This window comes from Bidens hawaiensis, unplaced genomic scaffold (genome assembly GCF_021521415.1).
Source record: "Bidens hawaiensis isolate Kalapana, Puna unplaced genomic scaffold, B.hawaiensis_p1.1 tig00006392_1, whole genome shotgun sequence".
Lineage (NCBI taxonomy): Eukaryota > Viridiplantae > Streptophyta > Magnoliopsida > Asterales > Asteraceae > Bidens > Bidens hawaiensis.
Genome location: NW_027491432.1, coordinates 1,050,562 through 1,074,354, shown reverse-complemented (window position 1 = coordinate 1,074,354; position 23,793 = coordinate 1,050,562). Strand labels below are relative to the sequence as shown.

The 23,793-nt window shown below is 36.7% G+C and overlaps 1 protein-coding gene across 1 annotated transcript; it reads right to left on the bottom strand.

Annotated features, from left to right (window-relative positions):
* Positions 1 to 20,962: 20,962 nt before the first annotated feature.
* On the bottom strand, positions 20,963 to 23,455 carry LOC143632503 (serine carboxypeptidase 1-like). The gene is made up of 8 exons (XM_077101008.1): positions 23,064 to 23,455; positions 22,610 to 22,714; positions 22,256 to 22,530; positions 21,917 to 22,174; positions 21,720 to 21,826; positions 21,541 to 21,633; positions 21,342 to 21,447; positions 20,963 to 21,237 (listed from the first exon to the last, which is right to left on the bottom strand). Exons 1-8 carry the CDS (start codon positions 23,425 to 23,427, stop codon positions 21,094 to 21,096), a joined length of 1,452 nt encoding a protein of 483 aa, XP_076957123.1. The 5' UTR covers positions 23,428 to 23,455; the 3' UTR covers positions 20,963 to 21,093.
* Positions 23,456 to 23,793: the final 338 nt, after the last annotated feature.

The following is a 23,793-nucleotide window of genomic DNA, read 5'->3' as shown; positions in this document are numbered from 1 at the left end:
AATAAAAATTATGAAACGATTGAAGGTCAGAAAACAATGATTTGTTGCGAGGAAAAGCCCTTGATCTTGGTTAGATCGCTGGCATAAAAACCCCGGGTGATGAAAAATAGTCTATCACCACTTTATTAATCAAAAATCGGGTTACAATGGTGGAGATTATGATCAGTAATACAATGATTTCTATGTGTGTGTGTGTATTGCTAGAGAGAATTCTCAATGTTGCTAAAGTGTGCGAAGTGATAAGTATATGACCTAGCTGATCATAAACCCGTTTATAAACAAAAATAACAACCAACTAAAATTCCTATTAATCTGCCACTCTCCCACTAGCTTAGTCCATGCCTTTTGACCACGTGCTGAAGGAGTCTTGTGGCGAGTAAATAGGTAAACCAGGTCCTATAGCCGTTATATCTATCAAACTTAAACCTTCACATAAGAAACAACGGTTAGTAATAACAAATACCAAGGATACTTGATCCTGAACAATTCTGGAACTTTTATCCAAGATAACCGATCCAGGCGCGTCTCAGGATAACACATACTCAGTACAGATTATTCGTGACCTAACAAAGGTGAGAATACCTGACCTCCGCGTCTAAGAGGCTTTTACTTACATAATATACCAGAAGTGGTTGACCTTCATGATCCTTGGCCGAACAGCACTGACTGCATTACCTGAAACGGCTACGTATAAGGACAATGGCTCACCATCTATTGGCTTCATCAAGGCTGGTGTTGGGGAAAAGTAATCCTTAAGAGCCTTCATTGCATCCTCATGCCTTTGAGTCCACTCAAACTTCTTATTCTTCCTCAAGATATCATAGAAGTCTTTACACTTCTCTGAGGATCTGGAAATGAATCTGTTGAGGGCAGCTATCCTTCCCGTCAACCTCTGGAAATCTTTAGCATTAATGGGAGACTTCAAATTTATTATGGCTTCAATCTGTTCTGGGATTGCTTCTATTCCCCTCTTGGTCACTGTTTTGGTCAAAAATCAACTAAGGATTATGTAACCAAATCCGTAATTGTGAGGTTTAGTGCTACAATAATAATAACGATTATATAAATGAAATAAGGTTGAACACCGTGATTTGCTGCAAGGAAAACCCCCTTGATCTTGATTAGATCAAAGGAAAAATACCCCGGGTGATGACAAATCGTCTATCACCACTCTATTAATGTAAAAATAGGGTTACAAATGGTGGAGTCTATGATCAAAGATTACAAATAATCTAAGTGTATGTGATCTGCCTTGAGTGTGTTTGAGAGAGAGCTTGTGAATGAACAAAAAATGTGCATAAAATTGTGTACCCTAGCATTGATCATAACCCGGTATAAAAAGAAAAGAAAATAACAACTAACTACCAAGTCCTACATTTCCGCCATCTTCCCACTATTTTCAACATCACTTTTGACCACGTGTTTGACAAGTCCAGTAGCGAGAATTCTGGTGGAATAAGTCTTATAGCCGTTGCTCTTATTAAATAACAACCTACACATAAGAAACAATTGTTAATAATACCAACTACTGAAGATCCTTGGTCCTGACATAGCTCCGGAGCCCTTCAGAAGGATAATTGATCCAGATTTGTCATCAAGAATAACATATCCTCAGTGTCAAATTTATTTCCCCTAACAATCACCATGTATCCAAGGAACTTCCCAGCCTTGACACCAAAATGGTATTTTGATGGGTTCAGCTTCATATTGTACTGATACAGGATGTTGAATGCTTCTTCAAGATCTTTGAGGTGATCCTCAGCTTTCTTTGACTTCACTACCATGTCATCTATGTAGACTTCCATGGTTTTGCATAGCTGATCCTTGAACATCATGTTGACTAATCTTAGGTAGGTTGCCCCTGCATTTCTTAGTCCGAATGGCATAACAATATAACAATAGATGCTGGTAGGAGTCATGAATGTTATATCCTCTTGATTAGATGGTTCCATCTAAATTTTTTGAAATCCAGAGGAAGCATTCATAAAAGTGAGCATTTCATGTCCTGCAGTGGCATCCACCATAGAGTCAATGTGCGGTAAGGGGAAAGGATCCTTGGGACATGGCTTGTTTAAATCAGTGAAGTCGACACATACCATCCACTTTCCGTTTTTCTTAGAAACCACCACAACATTGGCTAACCATCGTGGATAATTTATTTCTCGTATCATACCTGCTTTGAGAAGTTTTTAAACTTCTTCCTGGATAATAATATTTCTTCCAGGCGTAAATTTCTCCGTTTCTGGTGGACAGGCCTGATAGAAGTTTCTATCCCTAATTTATTAGTAATAATATCCATAGAATACTAATCATATCAGAGTGTTTGAAGGCAAAGGTGGACTTCTTTGGTTTGAGGAAGGATATCAAATCCTCTTCAATGTTGCTGAGGATATTGGATCCTATATATACCTTTTCATCTGGATCCACAAGGTCCAAGGATACTTCTTTCAAATCTTTTTCCCAAGCCTCCATAACTACTCTTGACTTGTGCATTGATTGCTATACGATCGTCGTCTTAGTAGCCAAAACCCGATTTGCTAGGAAATGGTCAACCGACACCCGTACTTGTAATTATTTCGTCTTAGTAGCCAAATGCCAATTCACTAGGCAATGGTCAAATGACATGAATTATTTGATTAATGTTTAATTCTTGACACTCATGATATTGATTTGAAAATTTCTTATATGATATATGTTAGGGCACAAATATTTTGTGTTGAGGATATGTTATCGTTACGTGACTTCTGGATCAATTATCCTTAACATATTCTTCAGATTATGTCAGGATCAAGGATCTTCAGTATTTATTCTATACTAACGGTTGTTCTCTTTGTATGGTGTTATGTTAATTGGTATAACGGCTAGTGACTCAGTCTACCTATTAATTCGCAGTCTAAGGGAAGTGGCACGTGGTCAAATTGGGTGCAACGTATCTAAGTGGAATAGTGGCAGATTTGTCGGACTTGTAGTTAGTCTCTTTTTATAACTATGATCAGTTAGAAACACACATCATACACAATACACGGAGCGTACAAATTACTCTAGTAGTTAACACACACTTAGAATCTTTGTATTTGTTGATCATTGTATCCAACCTTGTAACCCTATTTCTGGATTAATATAGTGGTGATAGACATGTATCATCACCTGGATTTTTGTGCCGGCGATCATCATTCGGTCAAGGGTTATTCTTCGTAATAAAACTCTTTGTTCATCCTTATGTCATTCTCTTAATTACCATTATTATACAAGAACTCTACCTCACAAAATCAGATTTGGTTACATTATCCTTAGACAGATTTTTTACCAAAACAATTCGGCGCCCACCGTGGGGCAAGTGGTGCTTAAACTCATAAGATTTTTCATCAATTTTCAACCATTTCAACCTATACCCTATCCAATGGACCCTTAACAAACCTCTGCTTCAACTACCACGCCTTCATCAATTTCTCTCATCAAATGCTTCATTGGCGATTCCTCCTCCACCCATAGGAGTGGAGAGGACCAACACTGTTGTGAGCAAGACGCAAACTCCAGTCTTCCAAAGCTGCTACCCCTATGGTAATCACTAACCATGATGATTATTTTTTCTGGTTCATGGGTTACGACATACATGGATCAGCAGAACAAGACCAACCAGAGGATCCTACGTGAGATTGAAGAGCTCAAGAAAGCAAAAAAGGCCATCAGAGGATCAGGCTCCCTTGGTTCCTAGGATGTTGGATTTAACCACTCCGGGATCCATGGCTCAATACACTCAAGGATCCTCCATCCTTCAACAAGGATCATCTATCCTTCAACCATGATTCATGGCTCCATATGCTCAAGGATCCTCCATCTTTCAACCAGGATCCATGGGTCAACACGCTCAAGGATCCTCGATCTTCCAACAAGGATCCATGGGTCAACACCCTCAAGGATCCTCGATCTTTGAACAAGGATCATCTATCCTCCAGCCAGGATCCTTAGGATTGTTTCATTAAGGATCATCCGACTATCAGCCTCAAGGATCCTTCATGCAGAGTCGAGGATTCTTAGAAGTTCAACATCAAAGGTCATCGGAGTTCCATGAGGGAGACCTTATACCTATGCATACCATCGATTCCGGTGGACCAACTATGATGGCTGATGCATCCTATCCTGGATAAACTTATGGGATACCATCCTTTAGTCAACAAAGACGTAAACTTTACAATCGTGTATCCTTAGACACTAACCTTGGTTTTACGCAGGATACGTGTATTAGAGGATATGATATCCAACATTCCAGGGGTGATCAGGCCTATTCCTGAAATTCTGGAGGGGAGTCACCAGCTATCCAGATTTGCTCATCTCATATGTAATGCTAAGATACCGAAGCGTTTTCAGCCCCCCCCCCAAACATGAAGGTTTATGATGGCACGACTGATCCAGAGGAGCATGTAGCTCAATATAGGGAAAAAATGGAGATCAATCCCATTCTAGAAAGATTTAAAGAAGCATGCTTGTGCAAGGGTTTCGGATCCACACCAACTGGATTTGCTCTCTAGTGGCTTCTAAGTCTTCCTCCTTACTCTATTAATTTATTTTCTCATCTAGTTAATTTATCCAATAATCAGTTTTCTTGTAGTAGAAAGTTTGAAAAATTAACTAGTGATTTATACCGTGTTGTCCAACCTCGTGATGAATCCTTAAGGGACTTTGTCACTGAGTTTGGAAGGGAAGACTTGGAGATCCCAAATCTTCACATGGCTACAGTTGTTGAGGCATTCAAGATGGGATTGCAAAAGAACTCCCTCTTTTATGATGATCTTGTTATGATCCCATGCAAGACCTTAGATGAATTCAGGAATATGGCACTTAAATTCATCAGACTAAAGGACGACAAAAGGATCCAAGAAAGATTGGGTTCTTCAACAAAGTAGGAGCAACTCGATAAGAAACAAGGATCCTCGTACAGGAACAACAATTCCAAGCCCTACTCAAAGTTCAACAACCAAAACATCCATGCAGTAAAAGAAGACAAGGATGAAGAGGAATATCCAAGAATATCATAGTATTACTTTTCCATTGATACTCCTGGGCTAATATGTGCCATGAGAGATCTTGAAGAAAAAGCAATGGGGCCTTGGAAAAATGAAATGACGACATCCTACAAGGATAAATCCAGGTGTGCATATCACGAAAACTTTGGCCACATGACGGACGATTGAATCGGTCTAAGAAGAGTGATTGGATATCTACTCAGCAAGGGGAACTTCAAAGACTTAATGGGTAGAAAGAAGTCAAGGATCCAGGTTCCTGAACAAATCCCAGAGAAGGCTGCTCCACCACCGGCAGACGCGTAGATTATCAGTTTTATCTTCGGAGGTTCAGACATCTGTGGAACCTTATTCTCCTCAGCAAAACGACATGTTAATGAGATCAAATTGGAGAATGGAGAAAGGCCCATCATGACAATAACTTTAACCAACCAAAGGGTCATAACTTTCGACGAAGAGGATCGCATGCACCTCCAGGATCCTCACCATGATAGTTTTATTGTTACTTTATTTATTGCTAACCATTATGTTCGCAGGATCCTAATAGATGGAAGGATCTCATTAAACATCATTCAGGTTGATGTCCTCAAGAAGATGAACATCCCCGAAACTGAAATTACACCAAGATATCTATCCTCATTGGCTTCAGTGATGAAACCAAGAATACATTGGGGGACATGAAGATTCCTATCTATATTGAGGGAGTTAACTCTTTCCAAAATTTTTGTGTTATTGATAACCTATCCTGCTGTAGTGTTATCCTCGACAGGCCTTGGATTCACGAAATGAAAGCAGTAGTCTCAACCTATCATCAATGTATCAAGCTTCCAACCCCATGGGGAGTAGTAAAGATTGATAGTGACCAAGCGGTGGCTAGGAACTACTACACTACGTCGATGAAGCTAGCTACAAAGCAGACGATCGCATAGCAATCAAAGAATCATTCCAGAGAGGTGCTCGAAGCAATGGAGAAGGATATTAAAGAAGTATCCTTGGACCCTGAGGACCCAGATGCCAAGGTGCATATAGGATTCGGGATCGTCAGCAACATTGAAGAGGATCTGGTATCATTCCTCAAACAAAGAAAGTCCACTTTTGCTTTCAAACATTCTAACATGACAGGTATCTCTAAAGACATTATTACGCATAAGTTAGGGATGGATACTTTTGTCAGACCTGTCCACCATAAACGAAGGTAATTTGCGCCTGAAAGAAATATCATTATCCAAGAAGAAGTTGGCAAACTTCTTTAGGCAAGTACGATTAGGGAGGTTAAGTATCCAGAATGGTTGGCCAATGTGGTGGTTGTTTCTAAAATATTGGAAAGTAGAGAGTATGTGTCAATTTTACTGATTTAAACAAGGCATGTCCCAAAAATCCTTTCCCCTTACCACAGATTGACTCCATGGCGGATGCTATAGTAGGACATGAGATGATTACCTTTATGGATGTTTCCTCTGGATTTCAACAAATTCAGATGGAATCATCTAATCAAGAGGATATAGCATTCATGACTCCTACTTGCATATACTGTTATATTGGACTAAGAAATGCACGGGTAACATATCAAAGACTAGTCAATATGATGTTCAAGGATCAGTTATGAAAGACCATGGAAGTCTACATAGATGACATGGTAGTCAAGTCAAAGAAAGTAGAAGATCATCTCAAGGATCTCGAAAAAGCATTCAACATCCTTAATCAATACAACATGAAACTAAACACGTCCAAATGCCATTTCGGTGTCAAAGCTGGAAAATTCTTAGGGTCGATGGTGACTAAAAGACGAATATAAGCCAGTCCTGAGCAAATTGAAGCCATCATTAATTTAAAATTCCTGGTAAATGGTAAAGATGTCCAAAGGCTGACAGGAAGGAGTGCTGCCCTGAATAGATTCATCTCCAGATCTTCAGAGAAGTGCAAAGATTTCTATGATATGTTGAGGATGAATAAGAAGTTTGAATGGACACAGAAGCTTGAAGATGTGCTGAAAGCTCTTAAGGATTATCTATCCTTAGCGCCAGCCCTGATGAAACCAGTGGGTGGTGAATCGTTATCCTTGTACTTAGCCGTCTCAGGTAATGCGGTTAGTGCTGTGCTAGCCAAAGATCACGAAGGACAACAGCATCCGGTATACTATGTAAGTAAAAGTCTCTTAGACGTCGAGATAAGATATTCTCACCTTGAAAACTTAATACTTGCTTTGATTATGGCCTCTACTAAGTTAAGACATTATTTTAAAACCGATACTATTGTTGTTAGAACTAACTATCATGTTAAGAATGTGCTTAGAAAACCAGAAATGTTAGGTAAGATGGCTAAGTGGGCCGTGAAGCTTAGTGCATATGATATTCAGTATGAGCCTAGAACAGCCATCAAATCACAAGCACTTGTAGACTTTGTGGTTGATTTTTAATAGTGGCATGCAAAAGGAAGCTGACCTGGAGGTCCAGCAACTTGAAGAAACCAAGGATCCTTGGATCCTTTTCACAGATGGTGCATCAAATATAAGAGGAGCAGGATTGGGAATACTACTAAAATCGCCACAGGGGGGACAAAATACCCCAGTCTGTATCCTGTAAGTTCCAAGCTACCAACAACGAAGCAGAATATGAAGCACTTATTATAGGTTTACTTTTAGTTAAACAAATAAGGATAAGGTATCTTCAGGTTTACATAGACTCTTTACTTACAACTAACCACTATAACGGTTCTTATACTGAAAAAGCTGAAAATATGATCAAATATTTAGAAATTGTGAAGGAATTAGCAAAATCCTCCGAAATGTTTAGTATAATTTAGGTACCAAGAGAGGAGAATAATGGGGCAGATGCCTTAGCAAACTTAGCATCGTCCTTGAAGATCCCAGATGACATAAAAATACCCATTATTCACATACTTTCTCTGACAATTAGGGAATATGAAGCAATGGAGATAACAATGGATTGTTTAAAAGGTTCTAAGGATCCATCTTCCTGTCCATAAGTAGGATCCCTGATCCTTCAATCAATAAATTCCTCCAAAATGGAGAAATACCTAAAGGGGAAAATCCCAAAGCTTTCAGAATTAAGATATCACAATTTATCATTTTACAGGATAGTGTATGCAGAAAATCTCTTGCATGTCCCTGTTTGAGATGCATTGAAAATCCAAAAATACAAGAAGCGCTTAAAGACTTCCACGAAGGTGATTGTGGTAACAATGCAGGGGGGAGAGCACTGTTCTCTAGGATACTAAGGACAGGTTACTTCTGGCCAACAATAAAGAAGGATGCTATGGAGTATTCAAGGAAGTGTGATGCTTGTCAAAGACATGGTAACATTCTTCATCAACCAACAGAACCTATGTATCCTATTTCTTCTTCATGGTCCTTCATGAAATGGGGAATGGAAATTGTAGGCAAGCTACCCAAGGCACCAGGTGGAAAGGTCTTCATGCTTGTTATGACATATTACTTCTCAAAATGGATTAAAGCATAAGCATTTGTTTAAGTTCGTGAAAGGGAAGTTATATCCTTCATTAAAAGATATATTATAACTAGATTTGGTATCCCATCTGAAATTATTTGTGATAATGGATCCTAGTTTATTGGGAAAAGAACTACTACCTTTTGTGATAATTGGGGTATAAAGATGATCACTTCTACACCAGTCCATCCACAAGCCAATGGTCAAGCAGACTCAAGCAACAAAATCATCATCAATAACTTGAAAAAGAAGTTAGGATCCAAGAAAGGCAAGTGGGATAAGGAACTTCCCTACGTTCTTTGGCCTGATAGAACAACACCCAAGAATGCAACAGGTCAAACACCATTCTCATTAGTGATTGGAGCAGAAGCTGTGATTCCCACAAAGATTGTGGTTCCTACTGCCAGAATAAACATCCGTGATCCTCAGGAAAACAGCGAAAGTCTTATCCAGGATAGACACTGTTGATGGGCTCAGAGACTTAGCAAAGATCAGAATGGCTGCATATCAACTAAGGATAGCTGGGGCATATAACAAGAACATCAGGATCCGAAGATTTTACGAAGGAGATTTGGTCCTAAAGAAGGCTTTCCAAAATACAACTAATCCTGTAGATGGAAAGCTTGCACCTAAGTGGGAAGGGCCCTATTTTATTAAACCAGAAGTAGGAAAAAGGGCATACCACATATTAACCATGGAAGGTGATCGGCTACCAAGAGCCTGGAATGCCATCCGTCTTAAGAAATACTTCATATAATCAGGATCAAGGATCCTAAAGTGGTAAAATCTTATCTTATCATTTATTCATTTCAGATTTTTATTACTAACCAAAGGAAACAATATTCTTAATATTCATCTTTGCCAAGCTTTAAGTTTATGCAGACAATGCAGATTTTAATAAGGAATTCAACAGTTAAGGGGCTGGTCACCTCTCTCCCACATTTAAGGTATAATCTCAATGATTATACTTTCTAAGGTTTAAAGATTTTCACTTTTATCATCAATTAGAGTCTTGACACTCTCGCCTATAGCGCACGCTATCCAAAGTATAGTTTGGGGCAAATGGACCAGTACATGCTTACTGGCTAACAATTTCATTGCTTTCGGCTATATGAAGGACCATACGAATTAATGGTAGACGTACCCATACACAAGGTTTCTAACATTTTCATGTTAGCCAAGGTTTTGGCATTTTCACGTCACTTACGTTTGGGCTAGATCCCGGTTTGGGCAAGACCCTTGTTTAACACCCGTATCTTTGAGCTTGACCCCAGTTTCCTTAAGTTAGGGCTTGTCCCCAGTTTTGTTGGGCTCGTCTCCTGTTTTGTTGGGCTTCATCCCCGAAAAAAGAGGATCCTTCCACCGTTGCTACCCCCCCCCCCCCCCGATAATTATCTAAGGATCACAGATCCTTCATCTTAATTATCTAATGTCTTGATTACAAACCACCAAACATTCAAAAACATAAACAAATAAAAAGTGGGCTCAGGCCTAGTCTCATCATCCTTCATTGCCCACCTTTGTGGCCTCTTCCCCTACTTCCATACCCTTTACTGCCTCGGTCATCTCAGCTTTGTTTCCACCAGCCACCATGTCGGTACTCTCACCAGCCTCGTCCTCGCCACCTCCAAGAGTCACCAGAGCCTGCTTCCACTTAGTCACATCCCCATGTTGATTTATCAAACAAAGGATCACCAGCCTCTGTCGCCATCTTGATCCTCGCCTGAAGCACGGACTCAGCAGCCCATATTTTGGACTCATTGGTAGCACGAGTCACCTCTTCTTGCAGCTAGGCCTCGACTGAGGATGCATGATCCTCCGCCTACTTTTTCTCCTTCGTCAGCTTGGAGATAGTCTTATCCTTGGCGGTGACCATAGCCCTCATTCCAGAGAGAGTGTCTTTCAGGTTCTTGACAATCTTATCATGATAGATCTTGGCAGAATCTATGTCCTACATGAAATAAGTTCAAGACAAAGTATTTTCCAAAGAGGATACTAGATCCACAACAAAAGACAAACATGATAAAGTATCCTTACTGTGGTGAAGATACTTCCCATCTTCGAAGGGATCCTCAGGCTCAGCAGTCTTCTTCCTTTTGAAGGCCCTATATTTGGCATGGGTAGTCACTTGACGTGGTTCATGAACAGGAGTGGATTTAGGAGTTTCTTTCTTCACGATCAAACAGTCAATATCCTCCAGAGAGAACTGGGATGCTGATTTGCTAGACTTTTTGAGCAACTGCGGAACATATTAAAAATCTTACTTGACATATTGCTTGATGGCTCTGAAAAGGATTCTTGAATAGCTTCAGTAGTCTTGGCTTGGAATGTCCTAATCTCAGGATCCAATGAAACGAACTTTTTCACCCTCTCTTCCACTCCAGGAGATCAGCAAGCAGAGCGAAGTTATCCACTGAAAGAGAAAAACAAAAAGAAATTCATTAAAAGAAGGACAAGTTATCCTCACCAATTTGGTAGAGGATCCAGGATCCTACCCTTCCTAATCCACATTAGGGGTAAATCAACCCCACCAGGAATGGAGTTCATTTTAACGAAAAAGAACTGGTTTTTCTAGAATGAGCCGTTTTGGGTGGTCTTATGGATATGGGTTGATTAATGAGGTTTAGATTTCAAGATGAATCGAGTGGATCCATGAGTAGATAGGGTGTACAGGTACGCCAGTTTAGACAGTCTGAACTCAATGTTTTCTTCTTTGATGATTCTTTCTAAAGTATGCAACACCCTCTAAAGCATCGGCATCGCTTGGATGTAAATCATGCCGGTTAGAGTAAAGAACTTTTGGGTGAACTCCGGAAAAGGGTACGAGTAGCCAATCAGAAAAGGGTGCACCGGAAAACACACCCAGGTCTTTGAATAAGAGTCGCTTCTTGTGGAAGTGTCGAAAGGTCGGAATACAACGTCGGTTGGAAATAAAGGGTTCAAGTCATCGATTTATGGATCCGTAACCTTACAGATTTCCGAGGAAGGATTGGTAACGAAATACTAAGAATGCAGATCATTTGATTCCAATTTCTCGGAAGAAGAATAAATAGAAATAGAAGACATATTCTAAAAATCTTTATGAAAGAGAGAAAGTAGAAAGGTTACCTAGTTTCCGCTGAAGTGTGATTATAAAAGGATGAGGATGGTCGTATTTATAGGTGGAAGGGAGTATATCGATGTATTATATAGATATATGATCATTATATCTAACATGTAACATCTAATCTACTCTTTGCAGGTGATTTAGATTCAAAATGACCGCTGTAATATACTTACAACTGTCATTTTGGGGCAATTGTTAGGGCACATATATTTTGTGTTGAGGATATGTTATCCTTACGTGACTTCTAGATCAATTATCCTTAATATATGCACCAGATTATGTCAGGATCAAGGATCCTCAGTATTTATTCTAGACTAATGGTTGTTCTCTTTGTATGGTATTATGTTAATAGGTATCACGGCTAGTGACTCAGTCTACCAACTAATTCGCAGTCTAAGGGAAGTGGCATGCGGTCAAAATGGGTGCAACGTATCTAAGTGGAATAGTGGCGGATTTGTAGGACTTGTAGTTAGTCTCTTTGTGTAATTATATTCAGCTATGATCAGTTAGGAACACACATCATACATAATACACAGAGCATACGAATTACTCTAGCAGTTAACACACACTTAGAATCTTTGTATTTGTTGATCATAGTCTTCAATCTTGTAACTATTTCTTGATTAATATAGTGGTGATAGACATTTTTCATCACCCGGGATTTCTGTGCCGACGATTATCATCCAATCAAGGGCTTTTCTTCGTAACAAAACTTTGTGTTCATCCATATTTCATTCACTTAATTACCGTTATTATATAAGCACTCTATCTCACAAAATCAGATTTGGTTACATTATCCTTAGACAGATTTTTGACCAAAACAATATATTTATTATCAAATCTGTTGATCATTTACTCAACATGTGTTGTTGACAAACCTATTTTTACGCATATTGGAGGATGTTTATTTTGAATGATTGAAGTTTTTGAATAACTTAGTTTATTTGGCCTTTAGGTTATTATAATAAAAAAAGAGTATTAGATTTTTTCGGTTATTTGTAATTTATTTTGAATACTGTGTACTTGATTTAAATGTAATAAAATAATTAGATATTGGCACTAATATTGTATATTAGTGCCTTGTGAGCTGTGAACCAACGGCTTGCGCCCCGACATTTCGCCATATGTTGGTGTATCACGCATTTAGTTTTTCATTCTCTTTTTAGTCAGAGATGACTCTATTCTTTCTACAAACCTCAACTTGAAGATTTCCTATCTCTCTCTTTAGTTCATCAACATTAATCAATAATTCATAGACAATAGGTTTAGAAAGTACATTGGATGATGAAGATTCTCCTTCAGTCTTGATATCTGCCATAAATGCCACGTTTTCCCTTCCAATGTCTCAGCATGGTTACTCCTGTCAAAATCTCCATCTTGTGGATCTTGAGTAACTGCAACATTGACTTGGTTTCTTTGTTGTTGGTTATTAACAATTCGTTGGTCTTGATTATTTCTTTGTTGAATTTGGTTTTGAGGAGCTTGATTGGTTTTCTGGTTTCTTGGTTGTTGTTGTTGTTGTTATATGGTTTGTTGATTTTGAGGTTGTTGGAAATTATTTGGATTTTGTCTGTTTTGGTGTATGGGTTTCGGTTTGGTCGTGAAATTGGTTGCTTTGTTTATTGAAGTAGGTTTGATTTTGGGTTTGATAAAACTGATTTTGGTTCACTTGCCCTTGATTTTGGAATTGTCTTGAAAGATTGCATTCCCTTGTAGAGTAACCTGGTTGTCGACAGTTGTAGCATATGACTTTTAATTTGTCAAAACCATTTCTTTCATGAAGTCCTGAAAAACTTGACCTTGCAATGTCTCAGCATGGTTACTCCAGTCAAAATCTCCATCTTGTGAATCTTGAGTAACTACAACATTGTCTTGGTTTCTTTGTTGTTGGTTATTGACAATAGGTTAATCTTGATTTTTTCTTTGTTGAATTTGGTTATGAGGAGCATGATTGGTTTTCGAGTTTCTTGGTTGTTGTTGTATGGTTTGTTGATTTTGAGGTTGTTGGAAATTATTTGGATTTTGTCTGTTTTGGGTGTATGGGTTTTGGTTTTGGAATTGGTTTTTTTGTTGATTGAAGTTGGTTTGATTTTGGTTTTGATTAAACTGATTTTGGTTCACTTGCCCTTCATTTTGAAATTGTCTTGAAAGATTACATTCACTAGCAAAATGAGCTGGTTGTTGTCAGTTGTAGCATATGGCTTTTGATTTGTCAAAACCAGTTCTTTCATTAAATCCTGATAAACTTGACGTTCCCAGGTGTGGACCTACATGTTTAGGTACGGGTTCTCGGGAACCCACTGAGTTTCGAAAAATTACTATAGCGAGTTAGCCACAATATAAAAAAGTTCTAGTGAACCCATTAATAAAAGCTGGAGTGAACCCATACATAAAAATGAAGAACTGGACGAGTGGTAAGCAACTTTGTTTTCAAATTGCAGGTTGCATGTTCGAGCCTGCTAAAAGATAATTTTTTTGAAAACCTACTTTCTTTTAAATGCAAACCATTAAAAACATATTATGGCTCCACCACTTGCCGTTTGTCTCTCACTCTCTCTCTGATCCTTTTTTTTTTCTAATCTTCGATTATTTTGACTGCAACTCACCGGCTTTTTAATAACCCACTTGTTCTTATTTCTTTTCTCTAACCTAATGAATCTGTTGAAAAAAAAACCATAGAGGTTGAAATTGGTTTATCAACAGAAGATTACAATTTGGTTTGGTAGTTATCTTGAAAAGGCTTTTTTTTCCTTTTCTTCATTTTAATTGTTGTATTTTCATACAAGCCCATTAAACCCAAACCGTGTAACTAAACACTTAGTAACGGTTTGATTTGGTTTTAACTTTCCACGGTTTGTTTCCGTTTTCGATAACGGTTTGACGTAAAAACCATCAAAACCGGACTGTGAACACCCCTAATGAACCATCCCCGAACCGAACCATCAAACCGACCCGAAATATTAAACACCTGGTCATATAAAACTGGAGCATCAAATAATAGTGAACCCACTAGAAAAAATTCCTGGATTCGCCACTGGACGTGTCTGTTCTGTTATACAATCTCTTGTTTCTCACAACTACAAGTTAGCTTGCCATAGTAGATCCATATCTTCAAGGTAATCAACATCAATATGTTCTAAATCCTCTTGTACCACACTTGTATGAATTAGATTCTTAGCAATAAAGGCATTGTTTTCCGGTAATTTACTTTAAATATACAATATAATAATAATAAAACGAAATGTTACATTCCAATTGATTCTATTCATCCCTAGTTGGTTCTGAGTAACATTGTTTTAATCTCCTCTTTTTGCCCAGAATTTAAAATAACTAACCAATATTGAAGCTATGTCTCCTGATTTGACCATTTTGGACACAATAGACTTATAATAACCCCAATTACCCCTAATTAACCAAGATTGACTCTAATTGACTAATATTAAATCTGATTAATAGCACTTTTATGTGATATTTTTCGACCAATTTTGTGATTGTATTTTCTTGTTTTGAAAATCTATCCTGCAAGTGGTCTTGTGACATAATTTAGTTTCTAATGTTTTATTAAACAAAATTGCTACTTGTAATCATAGCCATTGGATCTAATCAATCAATGGTTGAGATTTAAAATTACAAAAAACCGTCATAGTTTCCTAGAATTACTCTTTCATCATTATAACCGACATAGTTTCCTAGAATTATTCTTTCATCATAGGTTTTAATGCCAAATGTCAAAATTCTATTGATTCGTACCATTCCTAGGAAACTACTTCTTTTTATTTGAACCATTTTCTATATCTATATATATATATATATATATATATATATAGGTATTGGATCATTTCAGAAGTTTTTTTACAGCGAGAAGTGAAGGTGTAACTCCATTAATCCCTAATTTTATTCTCTTTCTTATGTGTAGGTGCATGTATATGTGTGTAGGTACATATGTTTGTATACGTTTACGTATGTTTGTATATGTGTATGCATGTTTGTATGTGTGTAGGTACATAGGTTTGAATGTGGCTCGGTACATTTATATGTTAGTAGGTAGGTTTGAATGTTTAATTAAGACATAAATACAACCAACCTACATATATGTATGTAACATCATATGAAAGGGAGTGAAATTATGGATTAATGGAGTTATACATTCAATTCTCGCACTTCTCGCAAGATCCATCCCCTATATATATATATATATATATATATATATAATACATATACACCGACTTTTTATAATATATATACACCGACTTTTTTTATAATACATATGTGCAATAGTGTGCATTTTGATATTTTAAATAGTGTTAAATAGCATATATATATATAGTTTTTTGTATTGTATATTTACAATAGTGTTATATTATATACAAAAATTAAAAAAATCGATATAATGCATATGTGCATTAGTGTTGTATTACATATATGCGATAATGTGTTTTGCATACAATTATTAGTGTTGTATTTGCATATATTCAATAGTATGTATTGGATAATGCAATTGTGTTGTATTATATGCAATAAAACACTATTGTATATGCAATAGGCATTAGTGCACATATGCACTACAGTACTACACCGACAAGTTTTTTTTTTTAGGAACAATATCATCTTATTAGAAGAAGGAAAGAAAAAGAAATCACAAAATATTTTTTTAAAAATAGTTAAAAATAATTCTTTACTAGTTCTCTAGTTCTCTTTTTAAAAAGAGTTCTCTCTAGATCCCACCCCTATATATATATATATATATATTTAAAGGATCAAATACAATAATCCCTTATCATACAATAGGCACGCGAGTTTCTTCACCATAGATTTTCAGAAAACACGCGACCGTTCTTGTCACACCCTCAAAATCCACTAACGGAGTTTTACCGTCAGAGGGTGTGAACTAACAGGATCGGAATCATTAGTTATAATCAAACCATAAATAAAGTTTTCAAACCACGAAAACTTTTAAGTGTAAATAAGTGCGGAAGCGTAAAACCATAAACCAAGTGTTGCGTCACGCAGGACGACTTAAAACCCAATTAATAATAACAGTTTAAAAATGAGTTTGCATAAAAATAAGCGTTCAAAGTAATGCATGATCCTATACAGCGCCCGCCTCGGCTACCTGAGAATAACATACTAAAAGTGTCAACACGAGGTTGGTGAGTTCACAAGTTTATATAAAATAAAGCGTTTAGCGTTTTGCGTTTAGCGTTTTGCGTTACCAGATAGTGTTAAATCAATTATATATCTATAGGTAGCTAGCCTATAAAGCAAGTATTACTAAGTGTTCGACACTGAAGCTGACTGTTTATCATGTGTCTTGCCACCAGGTCTATCCCGACCATGGTAATGTGTTAGCCAAAATTACACCCACTCGACCTCCAGTCGAGCTTAGCGTTGGGTGGCGTTTGTCAAACCCAGTAGTACTACTCAACAGTGACTCGCTATTTTCCAATACTAAACGGTTCGATGTGTGAAGGACTTCAATTGTTTCGTTTGCCACTTAGCCTTTACAAGTGATATATAATTTTATAACAAAATCTAAAAGCGTTTCGGAGTATGTTATCTCCCCCAAGTGAAAAGCGTTTAAAGAGTTTAAAAGGGGAAAGTGAAACTCACTGTTTGCGAAGAATTCCCAAAAACAAGTCACCCAAGTGATGCGCTTCACAGAAAACTCTCACTAGCGTTCTATAACAACAAGGAGATTTTTTAAGAGTCGGAACTATTATCGAGTCTCTAGACCCGGCACATAATTCCTATGCACAAGATACGTTTCGTGTTTCGTTTGTGACTCGTGTGTGACTTAACAAGCACATTTGTGATACGTTACATGTTGTGAACAACTATCTACGTGTCACGTGTTAATAGTGTACATTACTAGCAATTATCCCCCGCAAGGGCAATTTGGTCCAAAACATAACAATTATCTAGCAATAAGCACGTTTCATGTATTTTCACAAAGTTCAGCAGTTAGTTTCATCACGACAGAATTCTACTTGAAAGACTACTCTATTCAACAAATCATAGTATCACAATTAATTCACCAAAAATCGTCACAGAAACATACATGTGTTAGGTTTCCAAAACATATTTTATTGTATTTTTATTCTTCATAGATTTCTCACAATGATCAAAACATTACAGCAACTCACAACAGTCAAATTCATGCGCAACAGAATGTTATTTGTTATTTCCATTAAGTGAAAAATCTAATTAGTACAAGACCAATTGGGTTGGGTTCTTAACTCAACAAAGTTAACTTCTAGAAGTGGAACCAACCCATTTGGTCTTGTAGTTCATGAGATATGCTAATTACAAAACAACTTAACAGCAGGTCTCACAACTCAGATTTGCACTTCAGTTTTGTAAAATCATAAAGATTAACTTTTACTCGTCCAAAAATTACAAACTTGGACTTTATAGAAACTAGACTCAACATAGCACCCTTTAGTGTTAACAACCTCAACCAATTTCCACATTAACAATTCGTTACAGTTGTCTAAACATAACTTACAATCTGTCCAGTACCAGTTTTGACCTTTAATCACATTTAAATCATTTGACTAACCAAAACACCTCCAAATTAGGCGTGGTTGGACTTTCTGAAAACTAGACTGAGAGTACTACCTTGTAGACTCATAATTAGCTTAGTTTGCTTTTATATTCAACAAGTTACACATCGTTCAAGTTTAACAATCACTGCTGTCAAAACTCAGCAAGCATAAACAATCATCTAACATGCATCCTAAACATACGACATAACTCAAAACATGTAATACACATAATTAATCACAAAAATCAGTAGTAACCCTCTAGGGTTTACAAACAATCAATGATTCAATGATCTTTCACCGTTCAAAATCACATTTGATTATCAATATCAATAACTAACACATAATCAATCATCCTCTAGCAACAATCAAGCATAAGAACACTTATTCATAATTTTCGTGACCTAGGGTTTTAGATTAACCCATTCAAGATCAAAATTAAACATGTAAAATACATAGGATAGTTGTTTATACCTTCCTAGCACCTTAATCTTCAACCAAACTTGAAAGATCTTGTGTGTATGTGTGTGTGTGATTGACGGAAGCCAAGAGCAAGGGGAGGGGGGGCGATCGGTTGAGAGGGAGAGAGGGGAGGTTAGGGTTTATTGATATTATTAATAATAACATGTTACATCAAGGCCCCTCCACTTCTAAATATTATTTTTCTAGCTTAATTTAATTTGTTTGCATCTTGAGTTAACGTTCCATACAATGTTATCACATAACACATAAGTCTAACACATAATTATCACATAATTATTGTTTTGATGTTTTTCGTTTATTCACCAATGGTTTGCGTCAACTCGTTTGCGTTTCGGTGCAATCCCGAAAGACTACACATGTAGTAATTGTCAAGCGTCATTTAAAGCCTTAGTTTAAATGTAATGAGATGTGCGTTATAGATCCAGTGATCTTAAGTTTGAATTGACGGAGTTTGAGTTAACGGAGTTAACCTGAAATTGACGAGTGTCACATCATTCCCATGTTAAAGAATTTTCGTCCCGAAAATTTGAGTCAAGTCGTGAAGAGTGTCTGAAAAAGTAAGAAAAATTTTCAATTTGTCATAGTTCTGATCCTCTGCTTCACTGCTCCATCGATTCCGTACGCCTTCACCGTCCAATGATTGCAACTACCGTCGCGACCGTCGACGGTATCGTCGTGAACAACATCTTCCTCGTCACGCCTTTTTTGCAGGTCAGTTGATAAAATTGACCAATTAAAATTGAAATTGTTGAACTAATTGATCAATTAAACTTTGAAATTGGTCCAATTAATCATCAATTTGAAGTTTCAATTAATCAATTTTGAGTTTTGAGTAAACCCAGTTGCAGACATTCCATATTTTGTTCATATGATCGAATCAATGATCAAATTAACGGTCGATTGATGATTGTTTGATGATTATGAGATTAAATGAAGTGATTTCAGTGTTCAATTTCATGTTTACAGGTGTTTGATTTTTTTTTGTTAGTTTTAGAAGTTCTGAACACCCAGAACTTCGTAGAACTTCTAAACTTTATCATTTTTGAACACCCAGAACTTCTTAGAACTTCTAAACTTACCAGTTTGAACACCCAGAACTTCTTAGAACTTCTAAACTTTATCAGAACTTCAATACTTTTTTAAACACCCTGAACTTCTTAGAACGTATTAGAATGTTTAAAGATGTTTATTTTTTTTGAACACCCAAAACTTCTTTGAATGTATTAGAACGTTTAAAGATGTTCTTTTTTGGTCAGAACGTTTAAAGGTCTTCAGTTTTGTTTCGGAACGTTTAAACATAATATTTTGAACCCTAATCAGAGCTCGATTGAGTGCGTTATTTCTGCAATTCCATAATCGATTGATAATTCTAAAGCCTCTTACACATCAATTTGATTGATTAAATCATCAATTTTTGATCAATTTGAAGATTTTTAATGTTCAGTGGCGTTCTATTTCAATTTTTGGTTTTTGAGATTTCATACTGTAAGTTGTGATTAGAGTTTAGAAATTTGATGAGATAGATTAAGGAATTCTGAATTTGGATCGGAATCGATTCTAAATCGATGAATTTGATCGTGAACTATTTTTTGGGTTATTTACCAAACTGCCACCGCGTGAAATTGAAATCGATGATCAGGAGTCTCGCGTACGTAATGTACGATAAGTCATTATTGTACAATAACTCACCCCTATATATATATATATATATATATATATATATATATATATATATATATATATATATATAGAAAAGGGTTAAAATAAAAATACATAGTTTTGTAGGAAGAGTAGGAAGAACACAAAATTTAGAGTTAAGAAACTATGCAGCATAAATCCTTAATCCTAGGAAACTATTTGATAGTTTAAAAACTACCAATCTCAACCATTAGATCACAAATCCAATGGCCTAGATTGATTCTTACTCTTCCTAGAAAACTATTTCTTTTTATTATAACGCACCCCTATATATATGTGTGTGTGTGTGTGACCAATTTAATTTTATTTGAGACTGAAACAGTTTCGCTCTATGTATTTACGACCAATTTCCTGGTCGATTTAACGTTTATTGTATTTTCTAAAATTTGCAACTACATTTAATATCAATTGCGACTGTTTTAAGACTAATGACCGTATTTCAGACGGTAACAACTTTGTATTTAATATTCGCGCTAATTTTATTTATTTATTCTTTTATTAGTTACTACATAAAGTCGTATTTGCAACAGAACAGTTTCAAATATATATCATAAGAGGGCAACACAGCATATCATATATAGATCTTAATTTAGCAACAATGTAAGCAAATTAAATTAAAAGTAAAAGACACGCTACATTTCTTCAACACAAGTAGCAAATACGGATTGGGTCAAATGTAGACACCAACTATTTGACATCTGAGATGTTGTCAAACTTGTTCACAAGAAAAGTAAAAAACTAGATTGAAACAATAAAAGTAGTCCGTCATGATACGTTTACGAGGAAGGTGGTAGTATCCCTCCAAGGAACGATGAGAACAAGGTCAATGCGCGTTGTGGTTGGTAGCTTGGAACTGTATGGCCTGCGCCCCTAACGGTTATCAGAAGCAGTCCTTTGTATTTCTCTAAATACCCTCCAACCTGGGTAACATATATTACAGCACGTTAACATAAGTTAAATGATGCTAACTAAGGTACAATAACCTGAATAATTAACTTTATAAGAAAGAGAGTAATGTTATCACCTCCTTATTAAGGTACCATGGTCTCCAAGCTGTCTCGATTGGAAGATTGAGCGTGTTGATTGAGTACCTAGAAGCAGTAATTGGAACCCGCGCATCTACATCGCCACTGCACAACCAAAATACAAACAATCATGAATTATTCCTAGTTTTGAATATCTAATATATAGAGTGATTTAACATTATGGTACGTAATGCTTGCCTGAATACCCAAACCCGCTGACCGTTATCAATCAGATATTTGATTATTGGCAGGATGGTAACTGCACTGTCATTCCAGCTTGTAATAACATCACTAAATATATTTTCAAGTAATCAGTACTTTTCAAGTTATCATAACATAATTTATGTTAGTCTACAGGACTTATGTATGTATTATACCTGCATAAATCCCATGATGTTGGTTTCGCATGCAATGCCTCTTGCACCGTCGAGTCATTTAGATAGAATTCAAGGATATATTGCCAGCATGGATCAAAATTGTTAATCTGCAAAAAAAAAAAAAAACAAATCCAAACATGATGATTTGTTGATATGCTGAAGCTAATATGACGGGATGTATATAAATTGACGCTTACCGAACCAGGAATGGTGGAGGTATTTCTTTGGCGAGGGGTCAAGCAAATGGGTGCATAGATGTTGTATACATCAATATCTCCCATCTCATTCCAAGCATTGTCTGTAACATTGTCACACATTGGAGTTGAAGTTTCATTGGCGAAGTCACAGTATTTGATGATGGCATCATGTGTCGCGTCCGAGTTTATAGCATGAGTCCACCAATAGTCATACAATCCTTTTAAACTTGTTTCATCATCAATCCATGCATTCCCAATCTGCCAATTTTTAATGTGTTTAGAGAATAAACACTATAAACCTGTCCAGTAACATAGTAAGTGTTGTTGAAGTGAACATACCGCGATCCCTTTGATATTGATGGATGTCTGGTTTGTGTTCTTTTTGTTGAGAAGGATGGTGTACGCAAGTTGAGGAACATAATGTCCAGCATAGCTTTCTCCGGTTATGTAGAAATCGCGTGTTTTATACTGAGGAAATCTTTCAAGCCAGTTAACCAGAAAAACATAAGCATCATCCGCAGTGTTCTTGTCACCAGAATGATCATAATCAGAAGTTGTATTTGAATATGAGAAGCCAACGCCAGCTGGTGACTCAAGAAACAACATATTTGCAACTGCAAAAAAATATTTGTATTTATAATAAATGGTTACTCTAAAACTTAGCAGGGAATAGAAAGGCTGAAAATATCTAACCATTGCTCCATGCATAATCATTCAAGAAGAGGGTTTTGCCATCACTGTTGATTCGGAAAGGTCCTAGTTCTGACATGGCTCCGATCATAGAAGAACATCCAGGTCCTGTTAAACAATACAAAGTTAACATGACTCACTTTGACGGTTGTGGCTAAATTGCAAAGGCTACCCTAAATTATAAAATTAAATGGCATCACAAACACGTAGTAAACGTAAGAACTAATTAATTAAGGGCACTTGTAACAAGTGTGTAGAAAAATTCCAATGCCAGCTTTGTGTCAAAAATGCGTAGCAAGTGCATTTGAAATGCCTGTTAGCTACACGTGTGAGGGTGTGATGCATAAAGTGCATTGCAAATTTTACCTGGTTTCTAGTAGTGCTAGTGGCCGTAAGCCTTTAACTAGCTACATTGTCAAGATGCAATAAATAAATAAAAATTAAGTTGAAACGTTACCTCCATTTAGCCACAAGACCAATGGTTTAGTTGATGAATCAGTGGGAGACTCAACAAAATAATAGAAGAGAGCTCTGCCAGCAGTCGGATTGACTGTAACATATCCGGAGTACTGATTAAAATTAACACCGGCAGGTTGGCCAGGCAATGCAACAATCTTGTCGAGGTCTGCCAAACCGTCTTGAGGAGCAATATAAACCGGAGAATACTCATCAGTAGCTTCATCTAAAACAGTCCATGTATTAGGAACAGGTGAAGTACTTGATCTTTTTGATTTTAGCAACTCAAAAAGCCTGTTAGCCTGAATATCGGCATTGGTTAACCCGAAAAAGGCCACAAGGCAAACTATTGCTACAAGTTTCATCGCCCTGTTTTGTATTTTCTAGTCCTCTCAAGTGTAACTATTTATAGTATGGCAAGCGTTATGTCCTAGGGACTCTTTTAGCTTCTTATGATCATTGAGTATGTGAACAATCTTTCAGAAAGTGTTAAGCATTCGCTTTTTAATTATCGAATATGCAGGCCACTTTCGTAAGTTTCTTTTCGGAGTTGAGTCAATCATATTCATTAAATTGATCCTTTAAGCGCCTTTTTATATTTGAACCATGGTAGATTGTCTTTTTAGATGTCTCATTAATGTCTCTATCTGCAAAAACAAGAACAATTAATTTGTTATTTTAATTAATGGTTATAAACTATTGTTTTCAGAAAAAATAATAAAAATTGGTGC